Here is a 20,379-nt window from a genome sequence, read left to right as displayed (position 1 = left end):
ATATGTACAGACCCTTCTTCTCGCTTCCGCTCGCTACGATGTTCCCCCAACACCAAACCACTCTCAATCATTCAATCAATTTCTCACATGAGTCATCACACTGTGCATTGCTACACCACGACCCCAGAACTGCCTAATACATGAATCGATTCGACGGTAAAACGAGAATGGTAACGTACATGGGTGGGAACACAACTGCGCCTCTTCAGCTCCAGCTCACGCTCAGCGCAGCGGCAATCTAGCCGACGCACCAGCAGCAGCCGCCGCATCAAGTGGTGTGAGTACACAAGTAACGAACAATGGTAGACGAGTGGATCGCTCTGCACGACCAGCTACGTCGCTTGCTCGAACCCACTCTTTGGCCTCCATGGTGAGGACGAATCTGCTCTGAGCTAGTGGTGCGGAAGGCTGAGAGCCGTCGCCGCTGGTGATGAGAGGGACAATGTCGCTTACGGCGTAGTTCAGACTGTCTGTAGTGGCCATTTTGATGAGCTGCAAGGGGAGATGGAGCCAGGAAGAGCGTCAGAACTGAAACACCTCAAATCTGTCGATCGCCTCGATCTACTCCCTCGTTACTCACCTTGGCAATGCTGACTGCGTGCTGGCCGAATCCGTACTTGATAAAGTTGTCCTGTGTCGTTGGCTGGAGCAGGGCAAAGGTGTTGCTCGCAAGGGTGTTCTTGGCATACACCTCACCCGATCTTCGCAGGAGTACAACGGGCAAGGGTATACCTTCCAGGACGCTGTGGACTGCGCCGTCCATGGAGGCTACCGACGCGGCTTCGAGTTCTGCAAGCTCTTCGGAGACGCGAGCGCCCTCCTGCAGCAGCTGACTTCTCTGCGACGTCACCACACTGTCCACCTCCGCTGCGACTCGCGCAGGCAAGTCACTGACTACCCAACGAGCAAGCTCGGCGTAGCTGCGTGTCCAGGAAAAGTTGTCCTTTGCTGCACCAGCATCGCCGCTGGTGGGTGTGACCTCGGCGTCGGCGAGGATCCTCAGAGGAAGGTAGCCATACTTGTCGAGGAGGTCTCCAGCGGTAGGCTGAAGCGACGAGCGCAACGCATCGATCTCACCAGCCTGGGTCAAGACTTCCGCTGCTCGAGGCACTTCTTGCGAGCCGTCTGCACCTGCAGCATCTTCCATCTGAGGTGGTGTGTGAGTGACACCGGAGCCTAGGGCCGAATTTGCTGCATGAGCGGCCTTGGCGAGCTGTCGAATGTCCGCCATACCCTCGGGGTAGTCAAATGGCATATCCTGGGCCAAAGACTGCTGTGACTGCTGCTGCTGCTGCTGGGACTGCTCCTGTTCTTGTTGTCGTTCGCCCTCCTTGCGAGGTCGTCGTGCGATGGGCTCCGCATCGATACAGAGCTCGGGGATGCCTCGCTTGAGACAGCGTGGACAAGGTCGCTGTTCCTGGCATGGCATGTGAGATCGCTTGCAAGGTCGACAGGCCTTTTGCACCTTCTTCCTCTTCTCCGAAGGGCTTCTGGAAGAGCTGGGTCCCGCGGCGTTAGACTCATCCTGGAGGTACTTGAAGTTCTTCTTCCTCTTTGAGCCTGCACCCTTTCCGCCAATGTCTTGCTGGGAGAAGGAAGAAGAGCCCTCATCGTCCATGGTGACGATGCTTGCGTCGTGATCGTGATCACCGCGGGCACCATCGGCGGAGCTTTGGGCCCTGTTCGCGTCCGAAGATCGGGAAGTAGGCATGTTGTAGGCTGAGCTGAAACCACCGTCACCACCAGACATGTTGTCTACCATTTGTCCGCCATTGTGGACCACGCCGCCGTCGCGCTCGAAGGCGGCATTTGCGACGCGTATGGCTGAAGCATCGCCTTCGGTGGCCTCATTGCCGGAGCCATCCGCTTGGACTCGCTCATCCTTGGGCGTAGGGCTGCCCGTCGCGTCTTGTGTCCTCATTGCAGAGACGGGTTGACTGATTTCACGAGGAGATCCGGGCTGGCCAAAGGGTCCGGAGAGACCTTTCTGGGCGGTGAAGGATGGTCCACTTCTGTAGCCGAATCCACCACGCGTCGATGGGTTTCGAGCTCGGTTGGCTTGGTCACCCAGCTCACTGCCCTTGAAGGGGTCAAAGCGTGCTGCTTCGACGGCTAGAGTGGCGGCAGTGCTGTTGCCAGCTGCTCCACCATTGGCAACATCGTTCTGGGGGATGTTCTGGGTGTACTGATTTTGGTTGCGATCGTTGGCCCAGGGGCTGGCGTCGGAGGATGTCGGGGCGAGGGTGCTGTGGGTGTTGGCAAAGTTGGCCTGACCCTCGCCGACGCCATCGTGACCGTTGCCGAGGGGGTTGTGGCTCATGGGTGGAGGATACCAAGGTGGTTGCTAGCGGCTGGGCGGGGCGAGTCGCGGTGAGGCCTTGGTGGGGGACGTGTGTGGGTGGATGGAAGGAACGGAAGAAAATCGCGACCAAATGTCGGCGCAGGAAGCAAACTCGCGGCGGCCAGGCGAGCGGGGCAGCCAGGCAGCGCTCAGTTCCGGCCCGAGGTCCAGGCAGGGTCAGGCAGATTCTTCGCTCCACCCAAGCTGTTCTACGTCGACTTCTACCATCACCCCCTGCATCGACCTCTACTCATTCGCTGGCCATCGTAGATGGAGGCAAGTCGTACCGTCTCGCAGAGCTACGTTGCCTTTGCTTCGGCGGTCAGGCGGCTCCTTCTTCCAACGACCAGTCGTGCTCCCAAGACACGCCTTGGCCATGACAGGCTCGCCCAGGACCGAGCATTCTCATCGACGGTCGAAGCTGCTGCGTCGGCGGTCGGATCTGCGTCTTCACCACGACCTCTACCAGTATATGCAACATATGGTCTGCAGAGCCTCATAGCGCAGCGCATGTCATGGGACCACTGGCCTGCAGGACCTCCTCAAGCCCTTGGCGTTGACGAGCTTGAATTACCCATGCCCTTCACAACGCCGCCTCCTCCCCGTTCCTTGTCAGTAGAGCACGAGGAGGAACCTGTAGAGCCCCAGGAAAGTAGTTCCCCACCGACGTTACACCGGCCGACGACCCATCTGCATTCAGGCCCCCGAGCAGCGCGCCTCATGTTGTCGAAAGGCAAGCTAGGGCAAGGGATGCTTCACTTCCAAGAAGCCCTCCGCAAAACATCAATACCACACACCCTCCTGCCGCCTTTGAGTCCTGGAGAGCGATCGCCTATAAGGCAAGAGGACCTCATTCGCGAGGGCGACTTCGAAGCTATCTTGCTTGAGCTCAGACTCATCTTCTCAGGCCGCAGGCAGCTAGATCGTGCTGCTGCTTGGGAGCGAAAGGCCTGGAGACCCGATGGACTACCACTTGACCGCAACATCGGTGACGTTCCGCAAAGCATACTAGCAGCATTTGCAATGGGGAGTACCTTCGACAGCTGCATAGCAATGGGTTACCGGCCTTCAAGCAGGATGGTAGCTATCCTCATCTCTTGCTTGTCTCACTTGTTGCCGACGGAAGCATTCACAGAAGCAGTGGAACTGGCCATGAGCTCAAGAGGCGGAGAGAATATGGGCAGGGACATCCTCGCTGCCATTGTAGTGGGTTATGGAAGGGCAGGCCAGCCTGAGAAGGGGGAGGCGTATCTTGCAAGGTATACGGACCTTCATCGGGACGTTAGCGCTTCCGCAACAAAATTATCTGCCTCAAATGTAGACTCGGATGGCTGGAGCCACGATGTTGGAATCTGGAATGCTCTTGTCCGTTCTCACGCTATTGCTGGCCAGCACGGGAAAGCAATGGCATGGCTGCGGAGGTATTCAGCCTTTTGCCAAAGGCCCGACGTGCCCAAGGAGCTCAAGCCGCAAGGTTCACCTTCGATCTATCTCACACTCCTGACGTCTATCGCTGAGCGAAAATTCACGAGAGGAAGCAGCGAGGGGATCAGCGACAACGTGACCCGTGAGGTCATGGCTGTCGTCAGCCTGATGATGCAGCATGGTGTCAAGGCTCACACTGCAATGCTGAACTTTCTCGCCGACTTTGAGAGGCGGAGGGGGGAGCATGTGTCCGCGAAGAAGCTTCTCTCGCAAGTCGCCTCAATTAACGCTCAGGCTGACGGACTAGGTCAGTTTGAAAATGCAGTGTTGCCCGACGGTCATGATGTTGATCGAACATCGCAGCATATCCTCGAAGAGAGGAACAATTGGGATAGCCACACTTACAGACAAGCCTTCGAGCTCGTCACGCAGAACTCTCTCGCAGGAGCGAAGAAAGCAGCCGACCCGGCCTCTGTGCTGCCTTCGCCGCGTTCACTCCTCTCATCTCTACTCAACGCCCACCATCAGAAGGCTCGAGGTCGACCTCGCGTTACATCTTCTGCGCTGCACAGCATCACACTGCTAACCGCCATCAAATCCTGCCTGACCTATCGAGACTATCCTGCCGCCGTAGTTGCTCTCCAGACATTTACCGTCTGCGCTCTCCCGCTGCCTGTAGCAGAGGTCTTCAAGATCATCTCGCACGGAGTCAAGAAGCACTCGTTCCTTGCCCCGGCCCAGATGTACTCGCGTCTGAACGATGGCGTTGGAAGCATTCCCAAGATCGGACCTCTTCAGGGTATGTTGGAGGCAGCGATCCTACATGAGCTGCAAGAGGGGAAGGAGTCCGACTGCTCCGACTCGCCCGGGTGGGTCAGAGCAGCTCTAGGTGCGAGCGGCGCGAGTGGCGCAAGCTGGGATGCATTGCCAGACACAGACAAGCTTCACACTGTCATGCGGGACGTCAGGAAAGAGGTCTTACCGACAAGACGGTCTGACAAGCCTGTTCTGACTCCAGAGCAATTGAAGGCTGCTAGGAAGCAGGCGGAGATGCGAGCTCACCGACGGAGCCAGCAGCTAGGAACCGTAGAGGTAGACTGAGAGGCTCTGGTAGAATTAATCTCTTGTATTTGTACTATTACTGTACACACTCTGTCCCTCTGCCTCTGTAAAATTACAATGATACCACTTTAGAAAGACACAACTTTCCTCTTTGGTGCGGCAATCCCACCTCCCATCGCTACCTTCTGCCTCTTACCGTCCCTCTTCTCCTCTCGATCCACCTCGACTTTCCTCCTGGCAAAATCAATAAAGTCGTCCTCATCTGCACCCACCTGTCTCTTTGCTCCTCCCACGGTAGCATTTGTCGCGACTGTAGCAGAAGAGGAGCGTAGATCGCAGTCTTTTGCAAGATGTTCGACGGAAGAGCAGAGCTTGCAGCAGCCACCATTGGGGTAGACTCCATGGGATGCGTTCCGGGGACATTTGGAGGAGAGGTGGCCCTTCTCCTGGCAGACGAAGCAAGTAGCAAAGGGCAGGTCTGAGCCTACCTGAGGAGCTGGGCGACGACAGCGGGCGAGAATGTGCTGTGTAGATCCACAGCGGAAACAGATCCCGACTGTCTCCTTGCCCGTTAGGGTGGATGTTGCGCCTTTTTGCGGCTGCTCGCTTGACTGCTCCTCCCCTTCCAGAGCTGTAGTGGAGGAATTGAGAGCTTGAGGACAATCCTTTGCGGCGTGGCCCATGGCTCGACAGGCGAAGCAGCGCGTTTGAGAATTCCTCTCTGCTATCCTCTTCTCTCTACGGGCTTCTGAGCTGGCAGACGTCTTGGCTCGTCGTTCTGAGCAAGGGGAATCGAGGGTGAGCATGATAGCTCGATCTGTACTGCATGGATTGACACTCGACTCACCAGCTTCCATCTTCTTCCATGGATTCGTCTCTCCTGCTCCCGCTGCGTCTTCAGCATTCGCCCTCTTCCGCTTGCTGCTACCGTCCCGCTCACTAGCGACCTTCTTGCCCTTCTGACCATTGGCAGCATGGAGTGACTGCTGCACCTCTGCCAACTCGCCTTGCAGGGAGGCCTTCTTCTCCTCGGACTTTGCGTTCTTGATCTTCAGTCTGAGAAGCTTCAAACGCGACTGCAACTTCTTTGGATCGGATGCGGTGTCTGCCTCCGTTATTGATGCTGGAGCTGCTGCTGAGGGAGGAGCGGGCACGGAAGGAGGAGGCAGTGGCGAGGCCGACGTTGAGGCGGTGGGCTGCTCATCGTCCGCAGCGACTCTTGGAGCAGAGAGATCGGTAGCTTTGTGTAGAGCCTTGCGACCGTCGAGCTTGGTATATCTGGTCATCGTCAAAGAGGCTGATGGGTGTGATAGGTGAGGATGATGCGGTACGGAAGAAGCTTGTCGTGTGCTTCGTGCGTTTCAGGGAAATTCCTGCCGCGGCTCCACCCAACCGGCGGCGAACGACCGGAACGGAGTGGAGTCGAGTCGGACGACGTTGGCCCCTCAGCCACCATCGAGGACTGGCAAGTAGTGGCAGGCACATACCTCTTTCAGCATCATCTTCCAACGTCTGTGGCCTTTCCACAGCATTACCCTTTCATCCTCTTGATACCCGCAAGGCATAGCCTTCACTACCTTGCCGCATCTGAGCTTGCCGTTGCTACCCCTCCTCACACCCTGCTGCGATCTGGCGCGTCTCCGCTTGCCACCTTCGGAAGAGCATATACGGAAGGCAGACCTTCCTGACCCTCTCAAGAAGTATTGCGTACGACGCAAGACTCTCTAGTACACATCATTCGTCTACTTTGGCTACGTACCTTCATACCCCCTCCAGGATCAGGACCCATCGGCTCGCAGCAGCAAGGTACGCCTCGCCTCGCCTCACCTCTCTGAGGCAGCTCGTCCTACTGCCTGCTCCACAAGATGCCTTTCGACCTAGACTCGTGCATCTCCACGCTGCTACGGAAGCAGCTCCTGGGGGAGCCGCTCCTGAAGGAGATATGTGAGAAGACAAAGGAGCTGCTCATGAGGGAGGGTAATGTGGTACATATCAGCGCGCCGGTGACTGTAGTGGGGGATATTCATGGGTGAGTTTAGCAGCTGGAGGAGAAGTAATGAGCAGGAGGCTCTAGAGCAACAAGGGGGAGCAGAGCAGGAGCTCAGCCTTTCCTCTTCTTGGTCTGACCCATATCTTTGCGCCCATTCAGCCAATTCTACGACCTGATAGAGATCTTTCGGATAGGTGGCTATTCACCGCATACCAACTACCTCTTCCTGGGAGACTACGTCGATCGGGGTCTCTTCTCAGTGGAGACAATCAGTCTCCTGACATGTCTGAAGTTGCGGTATCCGGATAGAGTGCAATTGATCAGAGGCAACCACGAGAGCAGGGCAGTGACACAGGTGAGCAGTGCCGAATCAGGCCAGAAACGCCATCCTCAAGGTCAGCACTGAAGCTGAACCTCTGCCTTGTACGCCCCTTCGCGTGCGTCTCCCTCCCCAGACATATGGCTTCTATACCGAGTGTACGCGCAAGTACGGTGGCTCAACAAAAGTCTGGCAGTACTTCACAGACATGTTTGACTTTCTCACCCTCTCCGTCGTAATCGACGACCGCATCTTCTGTGTGCACGGCGGTCTCTCCCCCTCTGTTCACTACATCGATCAAATCAAGATCATCGATCGGTTCCGCGAGATTCCGCACGAGGGTCCGATGGCCGACTTGGTTTGGTCAGATCCAGATCCGGACAAGGAAGAATTCGCAATCTCACCTAGAGGGGCGGGCTATACTTTTGGGGCCACTGTCGTCTCCCATTTCCTAGAGCGCAACGGGATGAACCACATCCTTCGAGCTCACCAATTATGCATGGAGGGATTCTCGGTCTTGTACGACGATAAGCTCAGCACAGTCTGGAGCGCACCGAATTACTGCTACCGATGTGGGAATATGGCTTCCATCCTGGAGGTGGGGCCGGGAGGGACAAAGCACTTCAATACATTCATGGCTGCGCCGGAGAATGAACACGATGGACCGGCACAAGCCGGCCAGCAAAAGCACGACGCTGTGGACTATTTCCTATGATGGGTGGGAAGTTGGCACGTTGCGCTTGTACGTGCTCAGCATAGCCCTCAAGAGCAACGATTTCGAGTCCCGCTCCAGAAATGGGCTGTACTCAAGAGGGTCGTGGAATGCAGTCGACTCCCCTGTCAGGCTGACCTACTGGCTCCAGTGGCAGCCTCGCTCGCTCGCCATTCAAGATGCGACATCTCCGACCTTTGATCAAGCCCTGAAGTAGGGGACCAGCCAGGATGCCGTTGGCCTTGGTCACGTATGCAGCACAAAGCATCAGCAGCAGCAGCAGCTTGTAGAGGAGGTCCATCATCATTATGATCCGATAGTGCAATGTAGATACCATGGTGAAGACCCGTTGAGCCGGGCCCCTCCCGCCAACGATCAAAATGAGCAAACGAGAGCAAACATGGTGTGAAGTGCGCTTGCGAGTGATGTTTTGCGAAGAAGGATGCGCACATGTGGCAGAGTACGCAGAAGTAGGTCGAAATTGATGTGACTGTACCCAACTACTCTCCCCTACCTCTCCTCCTCTACTTCTCCTTCAGCTTCCTCTCCCCCACTTCCTCCCCTTCCAGCGCATCCAAAGCATACCAAGCAGCATGACATCCCCCATACGCCAGTCCAGCATACGCAATACACCTAATCCACGCCGGAAGTACCTCGCGGTAGTAGAGCCTGTGTCGGGAGGGAGGCTTGTTTGGATCACGACGCGGGGGCAGATGGGCAGGCCGTTCGGGACGATCTGCCCTTGCGGCAGTGGCCGAAGTGGAGAAGAGACGGGCTTGCTGCGTGGCTGGACGGGAGGTGGTCGAGTGTGGGAGGGGTGAGCCGGGCAGGACAGCCGAGGAGGTACTCGAGGTGGTGTGCGCCGCAGAGGAAGGAGAAGAAGAAGGAGGAGCGATGCTGGGCTTGACAGCCTCCCAGCTCCTCCTCTCCTCCCTCAACACCTTTGCCTCTAGCTCGCACCACTCCCTCACGATCCTCCCGATCTTGGCTCGCCAGCCATAGACACCCTGCATGGCTACCTCCTCTACTCGCTCCTGCAGGCTTGCTCGAGCGTTTGCGGGAATACGGGTGAGGAGGTCTCGAGTGAGAAGACGAGAAGAGATGCGCGCGTGCGAGCGTTGCAGGGACCAGAGGGCGTAGGTGCTTCCCAGGAGGGCGATTCCGAGAGAGGTAGAGGGATCAAAGGAGGGGAGCGAGAGGAGGTCTGTCAGGTAGGCCGAAGGGACGGCCAGGAGCGACGAGCTACCACTCGAGCTTGAGCCCGCAGCTGTCCGTTCAACATATGGGAAGAGTTGATGCGAAGCCAAACCCCAGCCCGCAATGGACCAGGCGAGTCCGGTGGTGGCATAGAAGCGGAAGATGGACGACTGGATACGCCTCTGCAGCGAGTCGAGGATACTCACTCCGCCCTCTTCCGGGGAAGGGCCCAGTCCCGCACTGCCGCCGCCGGGGAGCTCGGCTGTGACGGGGCCAGCCGGCTTTGCTGCGAAGGCTCTTCGGCCTGTAGGAAGGTTGCGGCCGAAGAAGTGGTCTCTTGCCCGAATGATTGGCTGGGCGAGGATAGTCGGATCGTTCAGGTCCACGTTGGGGGAAGAGAGATAGGCCAGGGAAGCCGAGCGCATCTCCAGTATCCGGGAAGGAGGAAGTGATCTCAGGCGGTCCGCTCTCTTGGCCTTGATGTCGGACTGACTGCCAGAAGCTGCTTCACTTTCCTCGCCTTCGTCATTGGGTAGCTGTCGGCCTTTCTGTAGCCGAGTCACAAGCTCCTCCATCTCCCTCTGCTCCTTGCCTTGCAGCTCCTTCAAGCGCCCACCCCACCAGGTCAACCTTTCCTCCGTCTCCTTTCCACCCAGCCAGTCCCTCTCAAGTGCCACATGGATCCTCTCTCTAGCTTCCACATCGCCGATGAAAGGCAGCTTCCACCACTTGGGTAGCAACGGCGGCTCTTTTCCAGAGTGAGGCGGCTTCTTAGTGATAGAGGGGGTGGAGGAGAGAATCTTGCCCACTAAGTGGGAGGCATCTGATTCGGCTGAGCGTTCTAGCCAGCTCGCCCAGGAGCGCATCTCGTCCAGGTCGGTCCTTGCGAGGGAGAGGCGAGTAGCGATCTCCTCGGCAGCATGCGATACCAGCAATTGAAGATGCTCCTGCTCGTGCGAACTCGATGAAGCGATCAAAGAAGAGACCAGAGCCGGCAGACCAGATTCTGTAGAGAGGCTCTGGAAGTCCGACCAAGAATTGGTGCGACTTTGACTGGCAGACGAACTGCTGCTCGCGTGACTGCTCAGCGCAGGGAAGCCCATAGCTTCGCGAAGAGCCTCCTGGGCGTGTTGAACCTTGGTTGTATCAATAAAGTCCATCTGCAATCGAGGCACACCAGCTATAGCTGAAGAAGCCGCGAGCCTAATGATCTGTTGAGCCGCTCTTGTGCGATCAGACGACTCTGCTGCTTCACCGTTATGAGCGACAGTCAGGCGCAATCCCGGATGGTTCGCAAAAGTCCGCAGGACGGAGCCTAGCTCTTGCAGCCATGGCGATGGACGCGGCGTGAAAAGCGCCGAGTAGGAGCATGACAGGATGACTTGGGACGCCAGGTAGATGGCAGACAATGTTTCCGAAGCTGACAGATCACAGTCTATGCGTAGAGTAAAGCACAGATGAGAGACTTGTGTCAATCGGTGAGAGGGGGCAAGGCGCCTGCTCATTCATTGAACTCACCTTGCACCTCCCTGAGGACCACACCGGTCTCCTTCAGCCATGGCAATGGGACCTCGAGCACACCACTCCGCTCTTGCAACCGCACCTCCTGTCCATACCTGACAATCAGGTCCGTCCCGCTTGGCAGGCGTCGTCTCGCCTCGGCTAGTGCAACAGGCATTCTTCCTGTATGATCTACCATTCCGTCCTCTAGCAAAGCCGCTAGAACATCGGTGCCCTCCTCCTCTCCCTGCTCCTCGCTCTTGAGACGCAAGATCAGAACTTCTTTGGCTGGATCTGAAGCCGAGAGGACATTGCTTGAGGATGAAGCCAGAGCTGATGAGACTCTGCTGGCCCAGGTGGGGTCGCTTGTAGTGAGGGAGCTGGACTTGAAGAAGGGCAGGAGCGATGCGAGAGCACTGGTCGGGTCTGTCGAGAAGGAGGTAGGAGGCGATGCTGCCGAGGTCGCCGTGGAGGCCAATGTCCTCCTGGAAGCATGCGATGGGCTGGACGAGATCTTCGGAGAGCTAGGGCTAGACTGTGCATTGCATGCTGTTCCAGCCCGGGTGTGAAGCGATGCGTACTGGAAGACGCCGGAAGGCGAGATTGCAGCGGCCTGGGAGCTTGCGAGACCTCTTGCAGCAGTCGAGCGGCGCAACATCTTGCGACGTCCACACCCGCTGATCAGCCTGGCTGGCACTGCCGAGCTGAACGACGCACGAGGGACCATCGTTGTGGGAATATGGCAGAAGCGATGCCGTGGACGAAGATGAGGATGAGTAGCGTCAATGCGAAGGAGTGACCGACCACCTTCGTCGGAGCCACGCGGGTTCACCTCCATCTCGCGCCTTGGAGCCGAGGCGGCGGCGCTCGATTGACCCACCGACTGACTCACGCCCTTTCCGCCGCCGACGAGGGACCAGAAATTAGGCGGCAGTCAGCTTCCAGGCCAGGCCTCACTCGACCATACCTCGGGGAAAGACACGAGAGCTTCTATCTCTCTTGGCTGTTCAACATGCCGCAAGTAGCAACAATAGCACAAAGGGGCACCGTCCTCGGTCTTGTGGGAATGAGCGTGAGTAGTGCGGCAGCGGGGCCACCGAGCTGCTTGCAGTATCGAAGGCAGCGAGCAACCTTGCTGACTCCTCGTACGCCTCCTTGCTTACACTCCTTCCCTCTTACAGGTCTGGGGTATCTGGTTGACAGCAGCAGTATGGAAGAGTAGGAGAGGTGAAGGCGCAGTGAGTAGCACATGCCCATTTCTCTTGCGGTTGCAGAATAGGAACGGCCAGGATAGGCACAGGTACTCAACATTTCCTCGCCTTCATCTGTTTCTTTGACGTAATTCACAGATGCAAGGCCCAAGACCTGGTCAATTACCAGAGGCACCGACTGTCGTAAAGGAGCACCCTCTGCATGCGGGTCAGGGTGGCAAGGGTCACACCGTGTAGTCTATCGATCCTCATCCGGGTACGCAAAGAGGGATAGGGAGGGATGGACCTAGCTAGATCGCATGGTGATTCATCTTCGGGGAGGAAAATGAGAAATTGCCAGTTCATTCAGGATACCAGTAGCAAGAGAAAGCAGCACGGGAATATGTCCCACTGCCAAATCCTAGCATGCAGCCTATTTGGTTGGCTCTCCCCTAGTACGCTACCCATTGTGAGAGGGACACACCCTGTCTACTAAATCCTTGTGGCACACTTTCAACACAAAGATGTAGCTTAATCTGAAGACGTCATCACATTCAGGCATCGTGGCTGGCGAGAAGGAAGCTGTATGAATGATTCTGGAAGTCCTAGCGCGCCCCACTCCTCGAAAAACCGCTGTTGACAAGGCAGAACAGGAACGCAAATGCAGTGGACCATCCATCGAAGACGTGAGAGCAGTAGAAGTGGATGTCATTGGTACCATCGCAAAAGTCCTATTCCCCTGATCTTGCGTGTCAAGGCGATCCCCCGTTGGTCTCCTCCTCATCTCGGCACACCATCAGATGACACGGTCTATCAGAAGCCGAAATCACATAGCGTACCTGACGAAAACAAAATGAGTGTGGCATAGAGGAGTGTGAGTTTCTCGTCATGCAGATCTCAAAGCTGCTGCCTGGTCAAACTCACTTCCTAGTCCACTCCCGTGCAGTGCTCTCATACCTGGCACGGTCCGTCTTGTACAGATGAGCGACCTCTGGCACCAGCGGATCATCCGGATTCGGGTCTGTCAGCATAGAACAGATTGACAGTAGCACTGTGTAAAGGGAGGCGAGAGCGGAAATGACAGTGAGCGTGAGAAGCGGTTTGAGCGGCGATAACCTCATCGCCACTCGGCCTAGGCCAACAACGTACCCTTTGAGATGGTCAATGCCGGGCTCCACTGATCTCTCAGGATGTCAAGGCAGATGGATCCGTTCGAGTTGATATTGGGGTGGTAGATCTTGGTCTGGAACGATACCTTGGGCGGCTTGAAGGGGTAGTCGGTGGGGAAAGTGATGTTGAGGAAAAAGACCCCGCCAGAGAAAGGAGAGTCACCCTGTGAGGACGATGAAGGAATAGAGAAGGGTATCAGTCGGACTGATCACACTGCACAGTCTCGGTCCCTGAGGCAAATGTGCCACTCACGGGCCCCATGATCGTCGCTTGCCACTGAGAGAGTCAATCAAGAGATGATACAAATGTGATGGTCAGATGTGCTGCCACTTCGGAGCTTCCGTCGGCCGCGAGACCCGCCGAATGAGCCTCTTGACTTGACACGCCACTCACCTGGAACATGTTGTCTCCAGTAGGTCCAGCGCTGCAAGAGGAGGGAGGGTCGCGACCCAGATCGGCGAGCTCCTACAGGGGGTGATGTGAGAGAAGAGGGGTCAGCGGCCGGCTACAGCGTATGGGGTCTGCCTCAACCTCCTACTAACCTTGTTGATTCGCTTGAGAGCCATTGTGGAGCTGTGGGATTGGTAGGAGGGGAGGAGCAGAGGCAATGGTTCAAGGTGTCACTACATGTACCCAGTGCAACACCCACTGCCGAACGGGAACAACAAAATATCCGCTTCCAAATCCCACACTTTCGAAGCCCTCATACGAGATCCGACTGTTGCGCTCGTCACGGCTTGGTGATCAGGCAAACTCAAGTCGCAAAGCGTCCGATACTGTTCCGTAGCACTAGCGCACAGACGATATACTGAGCGGAGGAGGGGACTTGTCTGCCTCGGCGGTGTACTCACTTCTGAGAGTCTTTGCAATGGAGGGCTCAGACGAATGCAGGGAGGGGAGTGGGTTGAATAGGTATGCTACCGAGTGCTTTGCTTCGCTTGGGACGAGAAGACTGAAGGAAGACTTGTAGAAAGGGATGGAGAGGGGTGCGAGGTGGTGAAGTGTTGATGATATCGGCGGGAGAGGAAAGGCGGTGTGTGTGAGTGAGTGGCTGCTGGGTGGAGCCTGTGTCTCTGCTGGTTGATGGGAAGGGGGCGGCAAAAGAGTCGTCTGCCTGGGCCTTGTGCGCGATCCCCTTCCGTTCCGCGTGCCAGGCTTCCTCAGCCTCTCATCGCTTCCCCGAACGACGCTCATCATCCTCGTCCACAGACCTGACATCCTCGTACCCTCCCATCAGCCCCTTTCATATCTCCTTTAATCCTGTCTCTGGCTTGCGAGCGCGGCAGCTCGCTGGCCAAGTCGTATTGACAGGCTCTTCCGGTTGTGGCCATGCAGGCATCGGCCTCGGCCTTAACTCCCACACGCGAGCCTAAAGCAGACAGCGCCGAGACTGAGGATGACTCCTACAAGGGAGACGGCAATCAGAGCAGTCAGGCAGGCAAAGTGAGCGCCTCAGAACCATCGGCTGTGAACGGAGAGGTAACTACTGCTGCTCTGTCTGGCTCGACGTCACAGAGTGACCTTGCTCAGACTGCAGACCCTTCAGCATCCGCTCTGACCACAAAGCCGGCCAACGGGGACGCAGCCGATGTTCGCAAAGTCTCCGAAGATGCTCCTCGATCAAACATCGTCGCTCCTCTACCGCCTTCAGAGCCAAGAGGGGAACAGACAACCTCCACGAAGCCCGAAGACTCGGCGACCATGCCAATACTCGACATTCCAAAGAAAGAACCCGCTGGACATGTGCGATCTCCTAGTCCGAGTAGCGTCACCAGCGAGGAGGAAGGGATGATCAAAGAGGACGAAGAGGAAGAGGAGGAGGGAGAGGTTCCAGAAGATGTAGCAGTCACCTCGTCGGCCATATCTACATCGCCTCGACGCCCACTGGCTGAGAGGTTCTCAGCAGCGCCTCCACCAGTGCGAAGGTGGGGCTACGCTGAGCCTCGTGCGCCAGCATCATTCGACCCGCATCCATCCTCCTCTGCATCATCTACATCTTCTAGAGATCGAGACCATCTCAGATCTCGCGAGATCGATCGAGAACGAGAAAGGGATAGAGGCTGGGACAGACCGCGGGACAAGGAGTGGGACTTAGAGCGCGAACGGGAAAGGGAACGAGACAGGGGAAGACTCGCTGGCCCACCTTCCCGTATGCCGGTAGGCAGAGCGTTCGAGGAGCCTCTCATGTCTAGGATACCTAGAGGCGGTGACAGCTACCGGCCAGGCGGTGCTACGCCAAGACCGCAAGGTGGCCATCGGACCAACAGTGGCGATTCCACTAATGACAATGTCCTTGGGCGGGATCGCGATGGCCGCGATCGCAAATCCCTGTCTCCCCAGCTACCCAGGGATCGAGAACTGCGCGACACAAGGTCGGATCGTCGAGACGTCACGTCGTCTCCGGCAACACCTCTCTCTGGACCCAACTCCATTGGCCCTCGTCTGACCCCGCAGGTGTCACCCGCGTTCCGAGACGATGTTGACCGGCGGGGTGCGCAACCGATAGGCTCAAGCACAAGACCATGGGGAGCCACACCACAATCGAGTAGATGGAATAAATGGGGCACTCCCCGTGACAGAGAAGGCAGAGAATTCTTTGACTCCCGAAGGATGGGTGCGGGAGAAGAGGAGAGGCCTACCGGCCGCTCTAACGACTCGGCATCAGAACGCACACCACTCCGATCCTCCGTTGTTCCCGAGGACAGCATGACCTCCCGGCGTCCCACATCACCACCAAACGGTTCAAGCGGTTCTGGTTCTCAGCGACGAGGCTCTCGCTCTTCACGAAGTCCTGTTGCTGATCGCTCGGCTAGGAGTCAATCTGTCTCCAACTCTATCGCCAACGGTGAGCCAGCCTCTCCTACCTCTTCGCGAGGAAGCAAAGTACTACCACGACCATCACCTTTCGAGCCTCCACGAAGTGATTCAGGCTGGGGTTCTAAGGCGAGAAAGACCGACACCGGCGCGTTGGCCGAATCCGCTTCAGCTAGCCTCGTCCCAGTGGAAGGCCTCGATCTAGACACAAAGCCTCACGTCGAGGAACCGACATCTCTGCTGGATGCTACTGTTGCGCAAAAAGCCGAAAGCGAAATACCAGCCACCTTTGTTGACGAGGGCGAAGGGGCGCATTCCGCTGCGGACACAGATAAGACTCCAAACGCGAGCGCTACAAAGTTGTCTGCAACTCTCGAACAAGAGAAGTACGCAACCACCTCAACAGAGGACACGCCGATGCAACAACTAGAGCGGGCAGATGTGGGAGACCCGCATGAGCCACAACGCGCAGAGGACAAAGGCGCCGTCAACGCTTACGCAGCACAAGAGACAGTTGAAATAGCCAACAATGAGTTGCCGGTTGACAATTTACCTGAAGACACGAGCCACAGAGTTGTCCCAACAGGCGCCATTGAGGCTGTCCATATGGTTGTAGACGAGGAACGGGCCCCCACAGACTCAGCGCAGACACAGACAGGAGCTACTGGTGACGTTCCAGGCCCCGTGGACACCCCAACGTCCACTGTGGAACGAACCGTTGCCTCACCAATCCTAGCATCGACTTCTGCAGCGCCTACGCTCCCCGCTGAAGCTCAGATACAAGCCAGAGTTCACGGAGCTGGGCCCAGTGGCATGGGTTCTGTTACTCCAGCCGCGTTCGCAAAAGTCGCTCTGGCGGAGGACATCAAGATGCACATCGACGAGGCTACCGATGGTGTGACGTCGCAGGAGGAAGGCAGCTACTTCCCGACCTTCGTCTCTCAACCTCTGAAGAAAGAAAGTGCTCTCAGCGCTACCAACACCTCAGTTGTATCAGCAGAAGCGGGGGTGTCTTTACCGGTGGACACGCCCTCCCTGACTTATCCGACCGCGCCTCTAGTCCGGATTTCACCGGGCGCGACAACGCCGCATCTGTCCCCGAGGAAGGCCAAGCGCGAATTGACCCCGCTTGCAGCGCACAAGAGTCAGGAGGAGCTGGATGAGGCGAAGAGGGCGACTATACGACGTCTTCTCTCGAGCAGCAAGGACCTCGCGGACGAGCAGATCGCCATCCTCCTGGAGCGTAATCGTCGCTTGGCGGAGCACACGACTTTCAGTGTGCTGCAGTCAGCCATACATGGCCCCCCTTTCGTCAAAGAAGAGCTAATCGGACCTGTCAGCTACGTGGCAGATGCGGACTTTGACCGTGCTCGGACACTTCTCAAAGACCGCCTCGGAAACCGTAACAAACGCCTTGAGGCCAAAGCGGACCGGCTGAGGAGCCGATACCGTGCTTTGGACTCGGATTGGAAGGCTCACTGTGCTCGTTTGGATCGCGCTGCTGAGTTGAGGGAGAACGCCCGGAAAGCAGCCAACCAGATCGGCACGCCTGGCGGTATGCAACAGACACAGCAGCAGCAACCCGGGGTGGAAGACGCCCCGACAGTCAACGATGGGCATCGCCAGAGCTCCATTCTGGGAGGAGGCTCCATCACAAGCGGGCGTGCCAATCGTCGTGGGACCCAATCCGGCTTTGGCTTCGGTGACGCTGTCAGATCTGAGGCCGAATTCCTTGAGATTCTTGCTTCTTTGGAGTCCGCAGACATGCAAGATCCCGAAGCTCGGGCTGCTCGCACAGCAACGACCGTACCCGATCAATTGCTCAATCCAGACAAAGACGTACCGCTACAAGAGGACTGGGACGACCGCAACGGCTTCATTGCAGATCCCGTCGCCTTCTATCTGGACGAATTCGACCCTGACCACTGGTCAGAGGAAGAAAAGATCACCTTTGCACGCAAATATGCCATCTGGCCAAAGCAATTTGGCAAGATTGCGTCTGCTCTCCCGGATAAAACGACAGCTCAATGTGTCTACTACTACTACCTCACCAAACACCAGCCTGGTCATGATTACAAGGCGATCACAGCGGCGAGGAATCGTAATCAGAAGCGCAAAGGGAAGGGCAAGCCGAAGAAAGGGAAAGGCAGCGCTCTCATGGCAGATCTCAAGCGGACTGATGAGGCCGGAGATGATGATGAGCCTGGTTCGCCCATGGACGTCGGGCAATTGCAGTCTCGTCCCAGTCTGCTCGGTGGTGTAGATGCTAGTCTTCTTCCTCTCGCCGAGGAAGACGAGTCTTTTGAGGGACAAGGCCCAAGCACATCGAAGAAGCAGCGACGAGGTGCTGAGGATGGGACGACCGACAGTGCTGATGTTGCGGCTACACCAGCAGAGAAGCCTGCAAAGGGCAAAGGTGGCAAGAAGGGTAGAGGACAAGGCAAAAGCAAGGCTGCGAACGTTTCGTTCGATCAAGCCAGCCCATACCCTGACTCGCCCTTACCGACCCCGACGGCGGAATCATCTGTCGATCCTGATCTGGCAGCTGCTGAAGCTCTTGGCGCTCTGGCTGGCGTTGTACAGATCCCACTGGCCTCGAATACTTTGCCACAGCCGCCATCTACGACCAGCAAAGGCAAGAAGCGTAAAGCAACAGCCGGCGCAGTCGTTGAGGGCGGTACAGACAACTCCGGAGCAGTCCAACGCAAGGCGAGAGCTTCGACTTCTTCATACTGGTCGATTCAAGAACGAACCGAATTCCTGCGGGGTGTAGTCATCTTTGGCAAGGATTGGACCGGTGTCTCCGCCCTGCTGGGTGCAAAGTCCGCAGCGCAGGCTCGCAACTTCTTTGCTCGAAACGCTCAAGTGCCAGAATTTATCGAAGCCGCTCAGCTGGGCGAAGACAACGCTCACCTGCCAGTCGCCGCACGTGAGCAGCAGGCTGCAGAGTGGGTTCGTGATCGCATCGGTCTCATCACTGACGACGGCGGTGTCAGCAGGGGATCAGCTGCAGAGGACACATCTATGGAAGACGCCACACCACGGCGAGGAGGTATGGGAATCATGAGTCTGCTCAATGATGAGGCTGCCAGCGACACCTCGTCTCGCAAGAAACCCTCGCTGCAAGAATGGTTTGGCGACGAATCGCAGGAAGGTCCTGAGGCGCTGCCAAGCTCGGAAGATCGCATCTTCTCGAGCAGCGGCGTGCTTGCGACGGACGACGACGACTCGACAGATACAGAGGATCCCTACGCGCCTTCTCAGTACTCTTCAAGGTCATCGACAGCTGTGCACACCCCTACAAGCTATCAACCGGCACTCAGTGCCGAGCACCGTCCCCATTTGCCCGAGACCATGAGTCATCCTCCGAGGCCCAGTCTCACTGCGCAGCGCCCGATGCCACCGCCTAGTGTCGGCTCGAACCTTGGCAGCTTGCCACGACTGACGTCTTCAGCGTCAAGCAGCACTGATAGCCAAAGAGACTCTTACGGCGACTACTCGCGATATTCACGCTCACCGGCGTACGAGATTCGCAATCAGCTTTCTCCGCTGGTGCCACTCAGCAGCTCACGCACCGGTGCAGTGGAGCAAGGCGATATCCCGCCGTATGCCCGTCGTGCGCTGTACGACCGAGGGCAGGCACCCGTGTACGATCGTTCGAGTGCTAGCATGCCGCCGCCGCCACCTCTGAGTGCGGGCTCAGCTTCCTCGGCTCATCGGCCATCCTGGGGCGCTGCCTCTCAAGTAGACTCGCGATCCTCCCACCCGGACTACTCTCAAAGTCATGGGAATTCGTCTGCGATGAGATCGTCCAGCGCTACCCCCTACCCATCAGAGACCGAGCATCAGCTTAGCGCGAGGGGTGGCCCAAGCCCTCTCGGCGGGCGCCCTGACTACCTCTCTCCGACTTCATCCTTCCGGCCGCTTCACCCTTCTCACCCTTCAGCCTCCTCTTCTTCCTCATCGTCGGGACCTCCACCGGTCCCAGCCAACGAGCGGTACTATCTAGAGTCAAGCCGTCCCTCTTCTGCCTCGGCAAGTATACCACCTTATTCCTCCAGTAACCACGGCTACGGCCACGGCCACGGTCATCAGAGTCACCATCAGGAGATGAGCAGGGACCGAGGCGGCGATGCAATGACCCGACGACCAACTTCGAGCGATGGCAGGTCGGGGCTGACCCCTTCATGGGGATCGCACACCTCCCATTCATCCCTGCATCATCACCATCAACAGCCACCGTACCAGCAGCAGAGCTCCTATGGCCCACAATCGAGCTCACGCGAGCTGCCCTTGCCCTCGTCCATGGCACACGCATCGGCAGCTGCTGCTCCTCCGCCTCCGCCGCCTACTCTGCCTGGCAGTAGTAGTGCACGAGACCGAGACAGGGAAAGGGAGAGCGAACAGCATCGGGATGGAGCTGATGGTCGCAATGGGGCTTACAGCTCCTCGTATCGGTGGTCTGGACCTGGATCGTGAAATGCTATGATGGAAGATTCGCGAGCGACGATGGATGGACATACCTTCATAGGAGCAAGAGCAGCGTTTTATGCTGATCGACTAGTCTACTTGTAATATCACATGCACACACACACACACACACACACACACACACACACACACACACACACACACACACACACACACACACACACACAC

At 57.3% G+C, this 20,379-nt stretch overlaps 8 protein-coding genes across 8 annotated transcripts; 3 read left to right on the top strand and 5 right to left on the bottom strand.

Moving 5' to 3' along the window:
• Positions 1 to 44: 44 nt before the first annotated feature.
• On the bottom strand, positions 45 to 1,856 carry BCV69DRAFT_143812 (hypothetical protein). Its single transcript, XM_025489310.1, has 3 exons — positions 1,672 to 1,856; positions 581 to 1,499; positions 45 to 492 (listed from the first exon to the last, which is right to left on the bottom strand). The coding sequence occupies exons 2-3, from the start codon at positions 1,427 to 1,429 to the stop codon at positions 223 to 225; spliced, it is 1,119 nt and encodes a 372-aa protein (XP_025349595.1). The 5' UTR covers positions 1,430 to 1,499; positions 1,672 to 1,856; the 3' UTR covers positions 45 to 222.
• A 689-nt stretch (positions 1,857 to 2,545) lies between these two features.
• BCV69DRAFT_311238 (hypothetical protein) lies at positions 2,546 to 5,084 on the top strand. Its single transcript, XM_025494845.1, has one exon. It carries the CDS (start codon positions 2,612 to 2,614, stop codon positions 4,865 to 4,867), a length of 2,256 nt encoding a protein of 751 aa, XP_025349594.1. The 5' UTR covers positions 2,546 to 2,611; the 3' UTR covers positions 4,868 to 5,084.
• On the bottom strand, positions 4,885 to 6,153 carry BCV69DRAFT_281427 (hypothetical protein). Its single transcript, XM_025491985.1, has 2 exons — positions 5,676 to 6,153; positions 4,885 to 5,606 (listed from the first exon to the last, which is right to left on the bottom strand). Exons 1-2 carry the CDS (start codon positions 6,112 to 6,114, stop codon positions 4,957 to 4,959), a joined length of 1,089 nt encoding a protein of 362 aa, XP_025349593.1. The 5' UTR covers positions 6,115 to 6,153; the 3' UTR covers positions 4,885 to 4,956.
• Positions 6,154 to 6,297: 144 nt separating this feature from the next.
• On the top strand, positions 6,298 to 8,297 carry BCV69DRAFT_281426 (putative PPG1-phospho protein phosphatase PPG catalytic chain). The gene is made up of 3 exons (XM_025491984.1): positions 6,298 to 6,857; positions 6,978 to 7,173; positions 7,274 to 8,297. Exons 1-3 carry the CDS (start codon positions 6,694 to 6,696, stop codon positions 7,850 to 7,852), a joined length of 939 nt encoding a protein of 312 aa, XP_025349591.1. The 5' UTR covers positions 6,298 to 6,693; the 3' UTR covers positions 7,853 to 8,297.
• Positions 7,898 to 8,279, bottom strand: BCV69DRAFT_143626 (hypothetical protein). Its single transcript, XM_025489309.1, has one exon. It carries the CDS (start codon positions 8,184 to 8,186, stop codon positions 7,944 to 7,946), a length of 243 nt encoding a protein of 80 aa, XP_025349592.1. The 5' UTR covers positions 8,187 to 8,279; the 3' UTR covers positions 7,898 to 7,943.
• A 76-nt stretch (positions 8,298 to 8,373) lies between the features above and the next one.
• BCV69DRAFT_311235 (hypothetical protein) lies at positions 8,374 to 11,273 on the bottom strand (the record flags this gene model as incomplete). Its single annotated transcript, XM_025494844.1, has 2 exons — positions 8,374 to 10,481; positions 10,565 to 11,273. The coding sequence occupies 2 exons, from the start codon at positions 11,271 to 11,273 to the stop codon at positions 8,374 to 8,376; spliced, it is 2,817 nt and encodes a 938-aa protein (XP_025349590.1).
• Positions 11,274 to 11,558: 285 nt separating this feature from the next.
• On the top strand, positions 11,559 to 11,994 carry BCV69DRAFT_297721 (hypothetical protein; the record flags this gene model as incomplete). Its single annotated transcript, XM_025494143.1, has 3 exons — positions 11,559 to 11,618; positions 11,728 to 11,784; positions 11,896 to 11,994. 3 exons carry the CDS (start codon positions 11,559 to 11,561, stop codon positions 11,992 to 11,994), a joined length of 216 nt encoding a protein of 71 aa, XP_025349589.1.
• Positions 11,995 to 12,257: 263 nt separating this feature from the next.
• BCV69DRAFT_281422 (putative ubiquitin conjugating enzyme E2-16 kDa) lies at positions 12,258 to 13,950 on the bottom strand. The gene is made up of 7 exons (XM_025491983.1): positions 13,758 to 13,950; positions 13,449 to 13,479; positions 13,300 to 13,371; positions 13,159 to 13,182; positions 12,886 to 13,069; positions 12,661 to 12,787; positions 12,258 to 12,575 (listed from the first exon to the last, which is right to left on the bottom strand). Exons 2-7 carry the CDS (start codon positions 13,470 to 13,472, stop codon positions 12,563 to 12,565), a joined length of 444 nt encoding a protein of 147 aa, XP_025349588.1. The 5' UTR covers positions 13,473 to 13,479; positions 13,758 to 13,950; the 3' UTR covers positions 12,258 to 12,562.
• Positions 13,951 to 20,379: the final 6,429 nt, after the last annotated feature.

The sequence above is a fragment of the Pseudomicrostroma glucosiphilum genome (genome assembly GCF_003144135.1).
Source record: "Pseudomicrostroma glucosiphilum strain MCA 4718 unplaced genomic scaffold BCV69scaffold_3, whole genome shotgun sequence".
NCBI lineage: Eukaryota > Fungi > Basidiomycota > Exobasidiomycetes > Microstromatales > Microstromataceae > Microstroma > Microstroma glucosiphilum.
The sequence above is the reverse complement of the archived record's forward strand: the minus strand, read 5'-3'. Positions and strand labels throughout refer to the sequence as shown.